Raw genomic sequence first — 16,929 nt, 5'->3', positions numbered from 1 at the left:
TCATTCAAACCGGGAGGGAACAACCCACCCAGTTTCACAATCTGCTTTTTTTCTTTGTTATTTAAGATAGAGTGCTACCCCATTTTATTGGATTTATTGCCCTTCACAATATCAATAACCATAAATGAAAACCTGGCAGTAGAATGTGTCAGATGATGTTTATAAAGTGCATTAGAAGCCTTTTTATTTTTAGTGTTACTGATATGTTCTGAAATTCTTATTCTTAATGGATGCGAAGTCTGACCGATGTAAAAAGAACCACAGGTACATATAGCTTGATATACTAGCCAATCAGTACTACAATTGGCAAAAAACTGTGTATCATAAACTACCGAACAATTGCGGCTGGAAAATTGTTTAGATTTGACCACCTTATCACAGTGGATACAATGTCCACATGGATAACAGCCAACTAGTGGCTCCCCCATTATAGTAGTTTGCATGTATTGAGAAGGTTGATGCATAGACCCATGTTTATAATGGTTGAAACAGGAACCAAGATTTTTGCCTTTACGGTATGAAAATTGACATCTATTGGGTATAATTTGAGCTAGCTCATCATTATATTGTAGTATGTTCCAATGTCTCCTGACACTTTCAATTAAGTTAACCGTGTTCCTGGCATATGTTGTAACCAACCTGATGGGTTGTGTTGTTGTGACGTCATGATCTTTATATCTCAAAATTTCCTCCCTATTTGTTGAATTGACCAAATTGCTTGCCTGCAACACATACCCCATGCCATAACCCCTAGCTTTAAATCTGTTTGTAAGATCCTTCCTTTGGCTCTGAAATGAAGAATCATCAGTACAAATTAATTTTAATCTAATGAATTGCGATTTGGGAATGTTACGGGCTATGTGTGGAGGATGAAAACTGGACGCGTGGAGAATGGCATTGTATTGGGTATATTTTCTGAATACTTCGGTACTCAGCATATGGTCTGGTAATCTATTGATGGTCACATCCAAAAACATGATACTGTTTAAATCATAAGGAACAGTAAATTGTAATCCCCATGAATTGTTATTCAGATAAGATATGAATCCATGTAACATATCAATCTCTCCTTTCCATACCATTCAGCAATCGTCTAGAAAACATCTCCAAATGTCAATGTGTTCTAAATAGATGTTATTCTCATGATCATAAATGAGCTGTTTTTCAACAAATGTCATAAACAAATCGGCATAAATGGGGGCAAAAGAAGCCCCCATTGCTGTACCTTTTGTTTGTAAGTAATTAGTGTCCTGATAGAAAAATGCATTACTACTGAGAACATATCCTGCTAGCTGTACCAAAAAATAATTGAAATCAGAATGATATAGATTAGCCACCTCCAGCCAATAACTTAGGGCCTCCAAACCGGATTCATATGGGATGTTTGTATATAAAGTGCACACATCTAGCGTGCACATCAACCAATCAGGTTCTAATTGGCTGTCTGAAATTATCTGCAGAAAATTTGTAGTGTCCTGTAATCTAGAACGGACTAGATGGAGCAGGGGCTTCAAGTGTTTGGTCATATACAAAGATAGGGGTTCTGTAATATAACCCTTACCTGAGACAATTGGTCTGCCGGGTGGATGTAATGGATTTTTGTGGATTTTTGGCAGAAAATAGATGTACTGATTGGCCGGGTCCTGAATCATAAGTTGTTGCATGATATCATTGGTGATAATAGCTTCATCCCTGGCCTGAATTAAAAAATTATCGATTCATTTTTTTAAACGATGAATGGGATTAATATGCATCTCAAAATAATATCTACCATCAGACAACTGTCTTTTAGCTTCCTGATCATAATCTTTCCAATTTAACACAACCACGGCTCCACCTTTGTCCGCTGGAATGATGGCAATATTCTTGTTATTTTGTAGTTCCAGAATAGCTTGTTTTTCTACAATAGTTACATTGTTCAGTTTATAATATGTCTCTGACCTAGAAAAATGCAGATCTTTGAGAACGCTATTCTGGAACTGATGTACCAAAGGATGCATTGGGGGAGTAAAAGATGATTTATGATATACAAATTTGTCATCAGCAAAATTGGTATCATCATTACCAAAAAACAATCTTAAATTTAAAGTTCTACAAAAGGACATTAAATCTTGAGCAAACATTTCTTCAGACACCAGAAACCCGGAATGTAAGTTAAGCCTTTATTGAGCACAGACAAATGGATTGGAGATAGCACAAGATCAGATAAGTTTAAAACATTACTGTTGTAATCTGTGACTAATTCTGTATGACCATTTTCAACAAACTCTGAATATTGTCTATGCCTCCTGTGTTTGCATCTTCCCCGCCGATACTTGGGCCTAAAGGGACAGACAATGTTGTCCTTTTTGGTAATGGTGAACTTGATACTGATTGAAATTTGTTATCTGTACAAGAAGAAATGTCCTCAGTCGAGGACCCAGTATCATGGCCAGATTTTCTCAGAATAGAGCGTGGTCTCTTTCTCTTTGAAGTCTTTGATAATGAAGGTGTAAATCTCACATGCTTAGCATTATTTAAAAAAGGATTGCCCTGCTGGTAATCAGTCTGATCCCTCCTAATTTTTTAAATTTTTCTGCTTTTTTAAGTTGTTGTTCCAAATTATTAAGATCTGTGGCCACTTTATTAAGGTGTTTATTGTAATAGGGTTCACCTTCAAAAGGTTTGACATCATCCACCAATCTGGTTACTGCATCAATTTCTTTAGCAATGACTCGATCATAATATTTGGATAGAGCTTCCACAAAGGACATGCTGGCTTGCTGCTGTATTTGAGACCACTGATCACTTAGCTCCGAGTCCACTGTCCCCACATGAGGTTGTATGCGTACTCTCAGACCTCGAGGGGTTATCACTTTGGCAATATATGCCTTGAATAATTTGGAATGCCAAATGTTGGATCTGAGAGTACGAAGCTGTTTAAATAAGCCTTCAAATGCTAGAGTACAGGTAGACTCGGAACTAAGTGCATCATTGGTACTGTTGTTATGTTGAATGGATGTCCAGGGAAATTTGTTTATGGTCTGATCTTACCAATGAGGGGTTTACCTCTGGTGTGGAACATAGAGTCCCCATGTTGGTGATGACCAGGTCCAATATGTTGTTCCCTCTTGTGGGAGTGGTGACCAGTTGTTCCATTGCTTTAGAGTTTATAAATTCAAGGAACCTTTGGGCGAGGGAGTTTGGGCTTGAGTAGTTTTCCCAGTCAATGTTTGGGTAGTTGAAGTCACCCAATAACATAGTGTTTGGAGAGACCTTCATATTCTCCAGTGTTCTCAGGAATGCCAAGTGGGGTTCCTGTAATAGGGAGGGTGTTCTGTAGCAGGCTACAAACTGAAAGGCAGTTTTACCCACTGTTAGTTGCACATGGATGGTTTCCGATGCTTCGTGCAGTGCCACTAACCTGGAGGTATAGGTATATTTGATGAATATAGATACCCCCCCTCCTTTTGTGCTTCGGTCCGAGTTTTGGGGCCAAAACACATGGTATGAGTTATAACCTGATAGTGCTGGGGTGCTCTCAGTAGCCTTGAACCAGGTTTCTGTTACTGCACAGACATCGATTTTCTCCATACTGAGGAGTGCCTCGAGTGCATGCATCTTGAGGTTTAGACTTCTGGCATTGAGTAGCATTACCTTTATTTTTTATCCTTGGGTTGTCTATGCAGGTGGGTTTGTCCTTTGAGCCTTGCCTGAAAAAGGCACTATGGGGGTGGCAAGAGCCTTGGCCAGTATACAAAAGCATAAGGGTGACAAGTGCAAGCCATCCCTAGCGAAGCAACGTGGCCTGTCAAGCATGTCATCCCAGGCTGACAGACACTGGATCCCCTTTGAATGACATCAATACTTTAGACAGTTGTTGAAACTGATCATTTTGTCTTTATACTGTGGCATCATTCTTGGTGAGGGCAAGATGCTACTCAAGGTCAGGGTCATACCAGCCTGGGCTACATGGTCAGAGAGCTCCTCTATGTCTCTTTTCATGTAGTCCAGGGAGGTACGTCTCATGTCATTCACACCAGCATGGACAATGACGGAGTCATACTTGTACTTGCTTTGGAGTGACCCGAGTGCTTGCATTATGTGGTGGATCCTGGCACCTGACAGGCAGCTTACAGTGACCTTCTCCTTTTTCAGTCTGGTGAGGGGGATGTCAGTGTGCTGGACAATAGAGTCCCCTATAACAAGTGTATTTGGTGTGTTGTTTGGCCTTAAGGGCTGTGGCTGTGAGGCACACTGATTTTGTGAGATATGTGATTCGTGGGTATTGAGGGGTGGCTGTTGCTTGGATATCTGGTTAGGAGGTCTTTGCTGTTTAGGCAGATTTTTATTTAGAGCCTCCAAGTATGTTTTTCTGTGTTTATATGTTGGGTATGCAGATGCAAAAGGTCTGTGTGAGACTGGATTTGTGGTGTGGGTGGTTACCTTTTCCTCCTGACTGACTGTGCCAGTCTTGGGTTGAGAGAGCTCTGCCTCCAGTTTGGCTGTGTAACTGCATCTCTCAAATGTATTAGAGTTTGTTGGAAAGAGGAGAGGGTTGTCTGTGTACATAAGGCAATTGTAACATTGCCTCAAAATTCCCAGATTCACCAGCTGGACTGGAGAGTAACCTTGAAACTGACACTTGCACATACCAGATTAGTATAGGGAACTGTTTTTTTACTGATCAGATTAGGAAAGGGAACTGATTTTTCACTTGATCAGGAAAGACCAATCGGGAGCCTAATACTTATGACAAGTCAAGGAGGATGTAGTGCTTTAGTTAGTTGGTGTTTCCTTATAAGAGCTGAGCAAGTGCAGGGCTTTAGAAAGAGAATAGAGTGATTACTTTGAGAGTTTGAACAGTTCTAAGGGAAAAAGTGAAGAGCAGACTTTGTGGAGCCTGGAATAGTTTAAACCTGTTTAGGTGGCGCTGCCCGATGCTGCTCAGTGCGCAAAACCACACAACAAGAGAGTTGTAGGGTTTTAAGAGAGAGAGATCAAGGAGTTTAGAATTGACCCAGAATGGACAATAAAACTACAGCTTCTAGGTAGTAACCACTCCTCCAGGGACAGGCAGGCTGTTCAGTGTTAACCACTCCCACTGGTGAACACAGAGACTTCCCTTTAGCCCAAGCAAGCACTGGCCTTCTAGAAACTTCCAAACAGTTCAGAACAGCAAATCTGTAACTGAACTTTCTTAACTTTCAGAAAGTTGGAAAAAAGCAAGATTTTTTTATTTTGTTTTTTTCTTTTTCTTGTAGTTTTAAGGTAGCAGAGATACACAAGCAGCAAAATAATCACAACAGTGCAATAAATGACCCCACACTTGAGTGCTAGGCCAAAATCAGGTAAAATGCAGTTTTTAGATAAAAAAACTATTTTAAATTAAGTGCAAGACAGGAAATGCAGTAAACAGGCTCTAGATGTGTTCCAAGTACTGTTACTGTTACAGATATAAACTTTAGCAAGTCAGAAAATGCCAAAAAGTAGGTGGCAAAGCAATAAAACTTAAGAAAAAAATCAGAAGAAAATACTTAAAATCACAAAAGTGGCTCCTTTTCTTCTCTCAGTGTTTTCTCCCCTTGGTAGGTGCTTCAGCAACAACTAGCAAGCCTGAAAAGATGCCAAAACCACGAGGCAGCCGGGTTTTAAGAGAGAGAGATCAAGGAGTTTAGAATTGACCCAAAAATGGCCAATAAAACTTACAGCTTCTATGTAGTAACCACTCCTCCAGGGACAGGCAGGCTGTTCAGTGTTAACCACTCCCACTGGTGAACACAGAGACTTCCCTTTAGCCCAAGCAAGCACGAGCCTTCTAGAGACTTCCAAACAGTTCAGAACAGCAAATCTGTAACTGAACTTTCTTAACTTTCAGAAAGTGGGAAAAAAGCAACATTTTTTTTTCTTGTAGTTTAAAGGTAGCAGAGATACACAAGCAGCAAAATAATCACAACAGTGCAATAAATGACCCCAAATTTGAGTGCTAGGCCAAAATCAGGTAAAATGCAGTTTTTAGAGAAAAAAACTATTTTAAATTAAGTGCAACACAGGAAATGCAGTAAACAGGCTCTAGATGTGTGCCAAGTACTGTTACTGTTACTGCTATAGATATAAACTTTAGCAAGCTGGATAATGCCAAAAAGTAGGTGGCAAAGCAGTAAAACCTAACAAAAAATCAGAAGGAAATACTTAAAATCACAAAAGTGGCTCTTTTTCTTCTCTCAGCGTTTTCTCCCCTTGGTAGGTGCTTCAGCAACAACTAGCAAGCCTGAATAGATGCCAAAACCATGAGGCAGCTAGGTTTTAAGAGAGACAGATCAAGGAGTTTAGAATTGACCCAAAATGGACAATAAAACTACAGCTTCTAGGTAGTAACCACTCCTCCAGGGACAGGCAGGCTGTTCAGTGTTAACCACTCCCACTGGTGAACACAGAGACTTCCCTTTAGCCCAAGCAAGCACTGGCCTTCTAGAAACTTCCAAACAGTTCAGAACAGCAAATCTGTAACTGAACTTTCTTAACTTTCAGAAAGTTGGAAAAAAGCAAGATTTTTTTGTTTTGTTTTTTCTTTTTCTTGTAGTTTTAAGGTAGCAGAGATACACAAGCAGCAAAATAATCACAACAGTGCAATAAATGACCCCACACTTCAGTGCTAGGCCAAAATCAGGTAAAATGCAGTTTTTAGATAAAAAAACGATTTTAAATTAAGTGCAAGACAGGAAATGCAGTAAACAGGCTCTAGATGTGTTCCAAGTACTGTTACTGTTACAGATATAAATTTTAGCAAGTCGGAAAATGCCAAAAAGTAGGTGGCAAAGCAATAACACTTAAGAAAAAAATCAGAAGAAAATACTTAAAATCACAAAAGTGGCTCCTTTTCTTCTCTCAGTGTTTTCTCCCCTTGGTAGGTGCTTCAGCAACAACTAGCAAGCCTGAAAAGATGCCAAAACCATGAGGCAGCCGGGTTTTAAGAGAGAGAGATCAAGGAGTTTAGAATTGACCCAAAAATGGCCAATAAAACTACAGCTTCTATGTAGTAACCACTCCTCCAGGGACAGGCAGGCTGTTCAGTGTTAACCACTCCCACTGGTGAACACAGAGACTTCCCTTTAGCCCAAGCAAGCACGGGCCTTCTAGAGACTTCCAAACAGTTCAGAACAGCAAATCTGTAACTGAATTTTCTTAACTTTCAGAAAGTGGGAAAAAAGCAACATTTTTTTTTCTTGTAGTTTAAAGGTAGCAGAGATACACAAGCAGCAAAATAATCACAACAGTGCAATAAATGACCCCAAATTTGAGTGCTAGGCCAAAATCAGGTAAAATGCAGTTTTCAGAGAAAAAAACTATTTTAAATTAAGTGCAACACAGGAAATGCAGTAAACAGGCTCTAGATGTGTGCCAAGTACTGTTACTGTTACTGCTATAGATATAAACTTTAGCAAGCTGGATAATGCCAAAAAGTAGGTGGCAAAGCAGTAAAACCTAACAAAAAATCAGAAGGAAATACTTAAAATCACAAAAGTGGCTCTTTTTCTTCTCTCAGCGTTTTCTCCCCTTGGTAGGTGCTTCAGCAACAACTAGCAAGCCTGAATAGATGCCAAAACCACGAGGCAGCTAGGTTTTAAGAGAGACAGATCAAGGAGTTTAGAATTGACCCAAAATGGCCAATAAAACTACAGCTTCTACGTAGTAACCACTCCTCCAGGGACAGGCAGGCTGTTCAGTGTTAACCACTCCCACTGGTGAACACAGAGACTTCCCTTTAGCCCAAGCAAGCACTGGCCTTCTAGAAACTTCCAAACAGTTCAGAGCAGCAAATCTGTAACTGAACTTTCTTAACTTTCAGAAAGTGGGAAAAAAAAGCAAGATTTTTTTTTTCTTTTTCTTGTAGTTTAAAGGTAGCAGAGATACACAAGCAGCAAAATAGTTGGCATTAGTATGTTGTAGTCATAGCATGGTAGCAGTATATGATAGAATGGAACTGGGCAGCATGACAGTTAATTGGAATTGAACACTGAAGTTTTATTAAAGAGCAATGAATGAACTGTAGTGTCAAGAATGATGCTGACAATATGAGTGGCAATGAGAGCTGCCACTAATGTGGTATGAATTAAGACAAGAGGAATATATGTTAGGCAATAGACTAAGGTTGAAAGTCAATTGCAGTGAGCAGCTAAAGTGAAAACATATAAAGAAGAATTTCTTTTTCTGATGATTCTAATGAGAACAGACAATCAAAACTGAAGTAAGAAATGCTCATTGGAAGTGTAGGAAACTTAATGAAGAATATCAAACCAAACCAAAGTAAGCTTTGGTCTTTGGATGTGCACATACATAACTAAACTGACAAAATATGTACTATAGATTAAATACTTTGTTTCCTGGTAAATGACCAGGAAAAGAATGCTATGACCAGGGTTTTAAAGTATGTTGATTATAGCTGTTTGTTTTTTTAGGCAGACATTTTATAGCAGTAAATGAATGTATGGAGAGAATATTAATGCTGGTGCAAATTTCCTTTGAAAAACAATGCTTACTATTGCCTTCATTATATGTATGGTGGTCTGCTACATTATACCATGATACTTGTTAATTGTTATATGATGATGCTCTAGCAGGATACATCTCAAAAATTGTCAGCAATTATACATTTTGGAAATCATATACAGAGGTTGCATATTAAGTGTGCATGTGATTGTGCGATTACCTAGACATACACCAACATTTGTTGGACTATCTTTGATAAGAACAACAGGCTAGTAAATGACACAAGTGTAAACAGCACACTGAGACTCCAAAGACATAAACTATGGTAAAACTGTTAGCATAATTCTAGACATAGAGTGGTAACTACGTGACACTGTTCTGGAGAATGTAAATATGGACTTCTTTACAGACTGATATGTATTACAGTATATCACTACAAAAACATCCATTTTGATATCATGCACATCCATGACCCTCTGTGAAGTAACTACAGGTATACTGGTTCTGTTGGTCAAACATCCTTGCATGTGATGACCTCACTCATGACTAAAGGGGATGTAAGGCCAAAGGAAGCCTTCACTTTCAGTTTTGATATGAAATAATAGCAGTTAAAAAGTATTATCACACAACTATTGTGTGGATACTTAGAGTGCAATACTCTTCAAGCATGGAATAAAACAGGTCAATGTTAACCAGTCTGATGTGATACAGCAGTTTTGTGCCTCAACCAGGCATGGATTTTGGTTTGTCAATGCATAACTCCCTCTGCAAGTAATTTTCACTCAGTGCTGATGCACTAAATTTGTAGAGTTCAGCATTCCATCCAAACTAATCTTCACTTCAAAGAACATAAACATCAAAAATGTGATTTACATATTTTGCCAAAAAGTGCCGCACCAACGAAGTCTCCAGGCTAAATGATGTTTCTGAGTATCATTTCTGTATTGATCTGAGAACAGCCCTATCTCCACTTTATCCAAATTACTCTAGATTATGTCGAAACTGGAAATACATCCTTTGCTCTATTCCTTCCATTTAAGAAAATCACGTAGTAGCTTGGGGTGAAGAAGTCGGAAGGACTTTGGGTTGTATCTAAGGAAAAGTTAGTCAATTTTTCATTACATCAATGGACTTGTACCTTCTTCTTTCCAAAGTACATCATGCTCGTCTACTATATGATATAAACTTGATGTCCGTACAAGATGGTGGGTCTTTCGGTAAGTATCATGAAGCACTGGCAACTATAGATGCAATCTAAGTCTCACCTTTTGCTTTTATCTTCAGCACACATAGCTGTCCATTTTACAAGAGCCAAGTGAACATACTCATGAAGAATGTGTGCATGCTTGATGACATGTGTGAACAGGGCCTCAAGTTGGAGTGTATGTATTTATACTTTCAATATTTGATGGCAGTGCCTGCTGTATAGTTGATTGTTTGCTCTATGTGGATGCGGACGTAAGCTTAGATGTGTGTCTGTGCAAGTCTATAATGCATGCATTGTTATCCATGAAACAAAAACTAAGGAAATAAATTCAGCTTTCTCATAAATTTTGAAAAATAAACTTTTGTAGAGATGTATAGGCAAGGTTGAGGAGTTTCTAATTAGAAGAAAAGCTATCACATATGTGGATGACTTTAGGTTCAAAATGAGTATAGTTTTATTTATTTCTCTTCTACATATTACCTAACATACAGTAGATATACACGTCCTTCCAGAATGATAAAGGTCTCCAACATCAGACTACTTGACGACTTAATGTACCTGCAATGATGGAGAAGGGGATAAGTCTGTGCATACCAGCCAACATAAAAATTTGTACTAGAAAGTAGTCCTGCATGTAAAAAATGCAAAGACATAGATATAAAACCATGTGATCTGATGACTTTCAAAATCTCATATGTTCCTTTCATTAATGAATTCTCATCGACCATGAACAGCTTAAGCAAAATCAGTTCGTTGGGTAGAACTCTGAGAATTATGTACAAGCAGAGGCTGCATTTTAAATAAGTGTATTGAATAGTATTATTAGTACTATCAATTAAAATTAGAATGAAATTGTGTCTGAATTAATAAAAGTAAAAAGCAAAAGCTTTGATATGACATACAGTTTGTATGGCAAAGCTAGACAATTTATGGCATGGACATAAGTGATGCTCACCATCTATGTTAAAGCTCTGGTACTTCTAAAGACATTCAGCATCAGCATCAAATCTCTTGTGGTTTTGTAAATACCAGGCAGGTTAATCATATTTCAAGTAGCCCATATATAATGTCTCTAAATAGCAGCAATGTGGCATCTGATAGTTTTAGAAATAAGAATTATTCTCAGGATGTTAAAACAACTAACTTTCAACTTCAAAGAATTGGTAAATGTAGAAATAAGGACCATGACCTTAGTAACCATAATACAAAGACGTACTACTTAAAACATATTGGTTAATATTAATGTGGCAGTTCCTATTTGTTTCTGATCTATCTTACTTTGTTGTAGTTGTTGTTTTTTTTGATGTACTGATGAAAGTGAGAGTTTGCTGGTTAATAATTGTGGTATTTTGCTGGATAATGTAGCCAGGTCTGTACTTTTAAAGCTTCCCCCACTAATGTTTTCCAGTTCTGTAGAAGAACTGATATGACTGACTGGAAGGTAACATCTGATTAATACTTTTTTTAGGAAAGATGCTAGGAAACTTATAAGTATAGTTAACATGAAAAACTGGACCTTTGGGATAGGTAGTAATGCCATGTATATTTCTGAGTTAAGTATCTTTGTTTAGGAAATTTTTTTTATACAGATAAAATCCAATTTATCATGCAGATACTAGTGTTACATTATTTAGTTTATAACAATTTTTAAATAAGTGAATATTGTAAAGATTTTAATAAATGTAGGGCAAATATTTCTTAAAAAAAAACACCACTCAGTACCAGGATCAGATGTGATTGTACATTCATAGGTTCATAGATGTTTACTAGGCTAATGAGCACAAGGGCCTTTCTAAGCCTAGCAATGCATCCCAAATCTCTGACAAGTTCTGATACCCTTGATAAGTATAAGCAAGGACCTGGAGATTAACCATGTACAGGTTTCTTTGTCTCCATTAGAGACATAGGTATCAAACCAGAGATTAATTTCCTGTTCCCCATCCAACTGTCCATGTTGCACTTGAATTGGGATAGGGATGAACTCTGCTTCACATGGATGGGGAGCCTGTTCCATAGAAGGGGTAGTCTCTGGGATACATACTTGTCTGTCCAGCAGGTTCTATTTATATCACAGGCATGGTTTAAGTCTGTAAAATGGTTAATTCTGGTGCTGTTTGTTTTGTGGATATGCAGGAGGTCCATCAGAGTTGCACCTGTCAATGCCCTATATGGCAGGCATAGATCTCCCATCAAAAGCCTGTAGGAGACAGAATGCAAGAATAGGTCCTTGAGGTGGTCTGTAGAGGACATTTTCCTTATGCCCTGTATTCTTTTAGGGGGAAACCTTTGTGGATGTTCCAGTTGTTGGATATTCCTGGTTAGGTACATACTAAAGGGGGCATTGTACTCAATGACAGGTTTGATGAATGCCGAATACAGTGGAGTACACTTCCTTGGACTTAGATGACATACCTTTGTTTATAAGTTGGGCAAAATAGAATGATTTCTTCACTACTGTGGACACGTGATGGTCAAAGGCTAGATTACTGTCTATATGTGTCCCTAAGTCCCTGACTACTCGATGTGTTATCAATATCATAGTTAACAGGGTTGGATGACTTTTCAAAGGATACTGTTATGCATTTTTTGGCATTTACTTTTACTCCACGGCTCTGACACCAGCTGTTTGTCTGTGTCAGACATTCCTGGAGAACATTTGTGTCAGTGTGTGGTTCAATGACAGCTGCTAATTTGCAATCATCTGCAAATTTAGTCAGCCAGAGTCCATTGACATTGGCCTTGATCTCAGAAAAGTAAATGCCAAAAAGGAGCAGTCCAAGCACTGATCCCTGAGGGACTCCACTTGTGACTGGCCTTTTTGTAGAGGAGGACTCACCAATTCTAACTTTCTGTGTCTTATCTATGAGCCAGTTTGCTATCCACCAGGTGACATAAAAGTTTGTTTCTAACCTCTTGAGTTTGTCAACAATGCCTGAGTGGGATATTGCATCAAATACCTTGGCCAGGTTAAGGTAGGCAGTGTGAAGCATTTTGCCCTCATCCATTGCTTTGGAGACCTTCTCAAAAAAGTCCACCAGGTTAAGTAGACATGACCTTCCCTTGATGAAACCAAACTAGGTTGGGTTCAATGTCTGGAGGTTTACTATATCACTGTTGATCATTTCAGTGATAATTCTTTCCATGGCTTTAGATATAAGACTAGTGAGACTTATGGGTCTGTATTTTCCAGGGTATGTAGATAGCCCACCTTTGTGCATAGGGATGACTGTTGCTGTTCTTCATTCATGAGACATGAAGCATGTTTGGCGGCTACAGTTAAATAGCAATTTCACAGGGCCTGATGGGGCATGTTTTGTGCTATTTAGTAGGCATCCTGGATATTGTCTGGGATATTATTGGCCTTAGAGAGAGCATTAAGGACCTGTCCCCTAGTATTAGCAGGGATAGTTATATTTGATGGTATTTCCAGAGGGAAGGTTGAGGGAGAGCGACGGGTAAAGTTGGAGCTGAATTTATTGGCCAGTAGGTTTACTATATCTTCTGCCTCAGTATATGTGGCTCCATTTATAATGAGCTCTGCACATGATTATGTATTATCTTTGAGGTTGCAGACATAGCTAAAGAATGTTTTGAGGATGCCCTTGGCCTGGGATGCCAAATTTACCACAAATTTGGCTCTAGTAGACTTTATTTGCATTTTGAGTTGTTTGTTTAGGTTAATGATAGTGCTTTTATCCCATTGGATGTTGCACCTCCTAATTTTTGCCATGATTTTCTTCCTTCTGTTATACAGCCTATTGATTTTGTGATTCTGCCAGGGTGGCTTGTTTTTTGAGTTAGTTCTGTACTTCTTCCTGGTGTGTACAGCTGCTTCTATGCAGCTATTAACATGCTTGTACAGGGTTTCTGAGAACAGTTATGCATAGGCAACATTGTTCTCAGGGTTTATTTTGCCAAATTGTCAAGTAATGGCAGGAAGTTTGCCTTAGAGTAGTTCCTGAATATTCCAGCTTTAGCTGGAGGTCCAGGTTTTATTTTTACTTTAAATGAGACCATTTTGTAGTCTGACCTTACCAGGCAAGACATTTCAGTAGGGGTGTGCAGTACTCTCCCATATTAGTGAGGACCAGTTCCAGTATGGTTGCACTCCTGGTTGGTGTGTTGACTATCTTGTTCAAGGAGTTTGTCCCAGGAATCTCTGTGCCAGTACATTTGGTGCTGTGTAGGATTCCCAGTTAATAGTGGGATAATTAATGTTGCCCATGAATATGTTATTGGCTTGGATGGTGAGTGCTTCCAGTAAGTTTAAATACATAGTATGGGCTTGCTTGGTCATAGAGGGGAATGTATAGCTTGCAAGGAAATGGTTTGGGATTTTTACTTATGGTGATTTGAACATGGAGTAGCTCGAATGCATTGTCCTGTTTAACCAGCCTTGAGGAATATTTATTTTTGATGTAAATATAGACACCTCCACCTTTAGTCTCTGTCTATGTGCTAAATGTGTGGAATGCATTATAAACTTGCACTGTTGGTGTGCTCTCCACAACTTTAAATCATGTCTCAGTGACTGCACAGGCATCATCATTCTCTAGGGTGAAGACAGCTTCTAGGGAGTGGAGTTTTTGTCTAAACTCCTAGTAATACCTTTAGATTTTCTTGGTTTTGATTTGCTATGTCAGAAGTACATTCAGTTTGGTATTGCCTAAAAAAGGCACTATGCGGTAAGAAGTCTAGAGGGTAGAGGTGCAGACCTTCTCTAGCAAAGCGACATGGTCTGTTGACCATTTCCTTCCATGCTGACAAATATTACACCCTCTTAGAATGACACTAGAAACTAAGCCAATTATTAAAGTCAGTCATCTTTTGTTTGTATTGTGACATCATTCTTGGAGAAGGTAAAATTCTGCTCAATGCTAGGCTCATACCAGCCTGAGACGTGTAATCTGAGAGCTCCATGATGTCTCTCTTCATATTGTCTATGGAGGTATGTCTTAGGTCATTTACTCCCACATGGACTATAACTGAGTCATACCAGTACTTGTGGTCCAATGACCTGAGTGTGTGCGTAATGTGGTGGATCCTAGCCCCTGATAAGCAACTGACCTTGACTTTCTCCTTACTCAGCCTGCTGAGAGGGACATCAGTATCTCGCTTTATGGAGTCTCCAATGACCAGAATGTTGGATTGTGTGGAGGGTTGCCTTAAGGGCTTAGAAGTAGAGGCTCCATGAGATGTGGCTGTATGTGCTAAAGAGGGTGTTGTTTTGAAAGAGTGCGTTTGGAGCTGCTGAGGGTATTTGTTATGTGTACTTCATCTAGGAGGTCTTTATGGTTTAGGAAGGTTACATTTAAGTGCCTCAGTATATATGGATCTATATGTGTGCTCTGAAATGTGTGTGATGGATTCAGTGTGAGTACTACTGACAACCTTATAGACATTAGGGGTACTTTTATGTGAGAGCTTTGCCTCCACTGACATTGTGTATATACATCTTTCACATACCATATCAGTTTGTTTGAGAATTAACATGTTGTCAGTAAACATAAGTTAATTTCTACATTATTGCCTCAGGATGCCCATATCCACCAAGCTGGTAATGGAGATAGTGGTAAAGTTCATATCCATGACAGCAGACCCTTTTTTTATTGATTAGACATTTGGAGTGAGAATATAAAGCAATGTCAAGAGTATCCGATTTGCAACTCTGGGGGAAAGTGCTTGTCACTGCAAATTAATTGTCCTGTGTGAAACTAGGTATTGGTGAAATTTCAGTTGTGCTTTGACAAGAAAAAATTCACTCATGGTGCCTGTGTCTGTACAGGGCACTGCCAAACACTTAAGGGGAAACTAATACGTAGACACTTAAAATTTAAGGATGAAGTATTTAGGCAGATGTTCTAAAGTTAGAAACAAACCAAGCAGTACTTACTGAAACAAAGAATTAGCTTGTCAAGAATGATGACAGAAATATTATAGAATATAGAAATATTTTACTATTAAGCTCTCAGGTAAGGGGCATAATATTGCATTATTGAATGTAACACAGTATGTTACATTTACAAGATTATTGCAAGATGAATGCACCTACAAAGCAACTGAGTTTTAGTGATATGAACTTAGTTTGCATAATTTCTGTGGAGCTAATATATACAAGACTCAGACTGGAATTCTTTGCAGTATTTTTTTTTGATTGTGTTATTGTTCATAATGCATAAATCCATACATTCTATCAGCTGTTGTAGTTGCACAACAATGCCAATAATCCATCAGGTGGGCACATAATGCAAGTTAATTAATTTGCACATTATCATGAAAGTGGTTAACTAGCATTCATATTTTAAAAAAAAGATCTGGAGACCTAAGCAAATGGCATAATGTACTGATTAGAAAATATGCTTTGGAACATCAGTGAAGAAACTAGTCTTATTACACAGAAAAAACATTACACACAAGCATTTAAAATGATATCTCAACTCTGAAAGCAGTAGAGTCTCTTTTATTTATGGATTTATTTATTTTAGGTTGACATTCTATATCCAGTTTTATGACTGAACTGACTCTGATTTATGTTAACAATTAATTTTGTTGGATATTTGTACTATCAAATTCATGGTACATCCATAGATGTTTACTTAGTACTATCATATATAAATTCACATAACAGTTTATGTTGGGCTGAATATATTTGCCAACATTTTTGGATTAAAAGTAATTTATTTTCATTATCTACATGATTTGTCATCGCTATACAAAGGGACTCCCATGGTACTTATTAAATGGCAAATAATATGTTAGGACTTTCCTTCAAATTGATTGTTTGTGTAGATCTTACCCTTACTATTTAAAAAGGCTGCAAGGTCGGTGCTTAGTTTTATATAAAGCCTGTGTTTTTATGGCAGTAAGTATGGTCTACCTCATATCAAAACTGCCTTTGCCTTGCCCTATATTTAATTTCTTTTTACCAACAAAGCATGCAACAAATTGCCTCCACTGAAAATGGACCTATGTCCAGTCGGACACTCCCGGTCAACAAATGTAAATAAATAAATAAATAACAAATGAGAAGACTTTCTGAAGGAAGAATATTACATGGTCACTTCAGAGTCAAGGTTATGACATGAGTGATGAAACGTTTTATTAAAGTGCCATGGCAAAGACAGACTGAGACTGCTGGATTATAACTTTGACAAATATTTTTCCTATATTGAGGGGAAAAAATTAGAATGTATGTGGACTTGAACATACAGACGTTAGTACAGATATGGGGATTGTTTATTTTTAACTGAATA

General features: G+C 38.3%; 1 protein-coding gene across 1 annotated transcript in view; it reads right to left on the bottom strand.

Annotated features, from left to right (window-relative positions):
- Positions 1–1,664, bottom strand: part of LOC122797729 — a 131,290-nt gene extending 129,626 nt beyond the window's left edge. Inside the window, exon 1 of the mRNA XM_044066256.1 lies at positions 1,562–1,664. Coding sequence (XP_043922191.1) covers positions 1,562–1,664 — 103 coding nt within the window. The remainder of the gene's footprint in view (positions 1–1,561) is intronic.
- Positions 1,665–16,929: the final 15,265 nt, after the last annotated feature.

This window comes from Protopterus annectens, chromosome 3.part1 (genome assembly GCF_019279795.1).
Source record: "Protopterus annectens isolate FY-2018-M chromosome 3.part1, PAN1.0, whole genome shotgun sequence".
Lineage (NCBI taxonomy): Eukaryota > Metazoa > Chordata > Ceratodontiformes > Protopteridae > Protopterus > Protopterus annectens.
The sequence above is the reverse complement of the archived record's forward strand: the minus strand, read 5'-3'. Positions and strand labels throughout refer to the sequence as shown.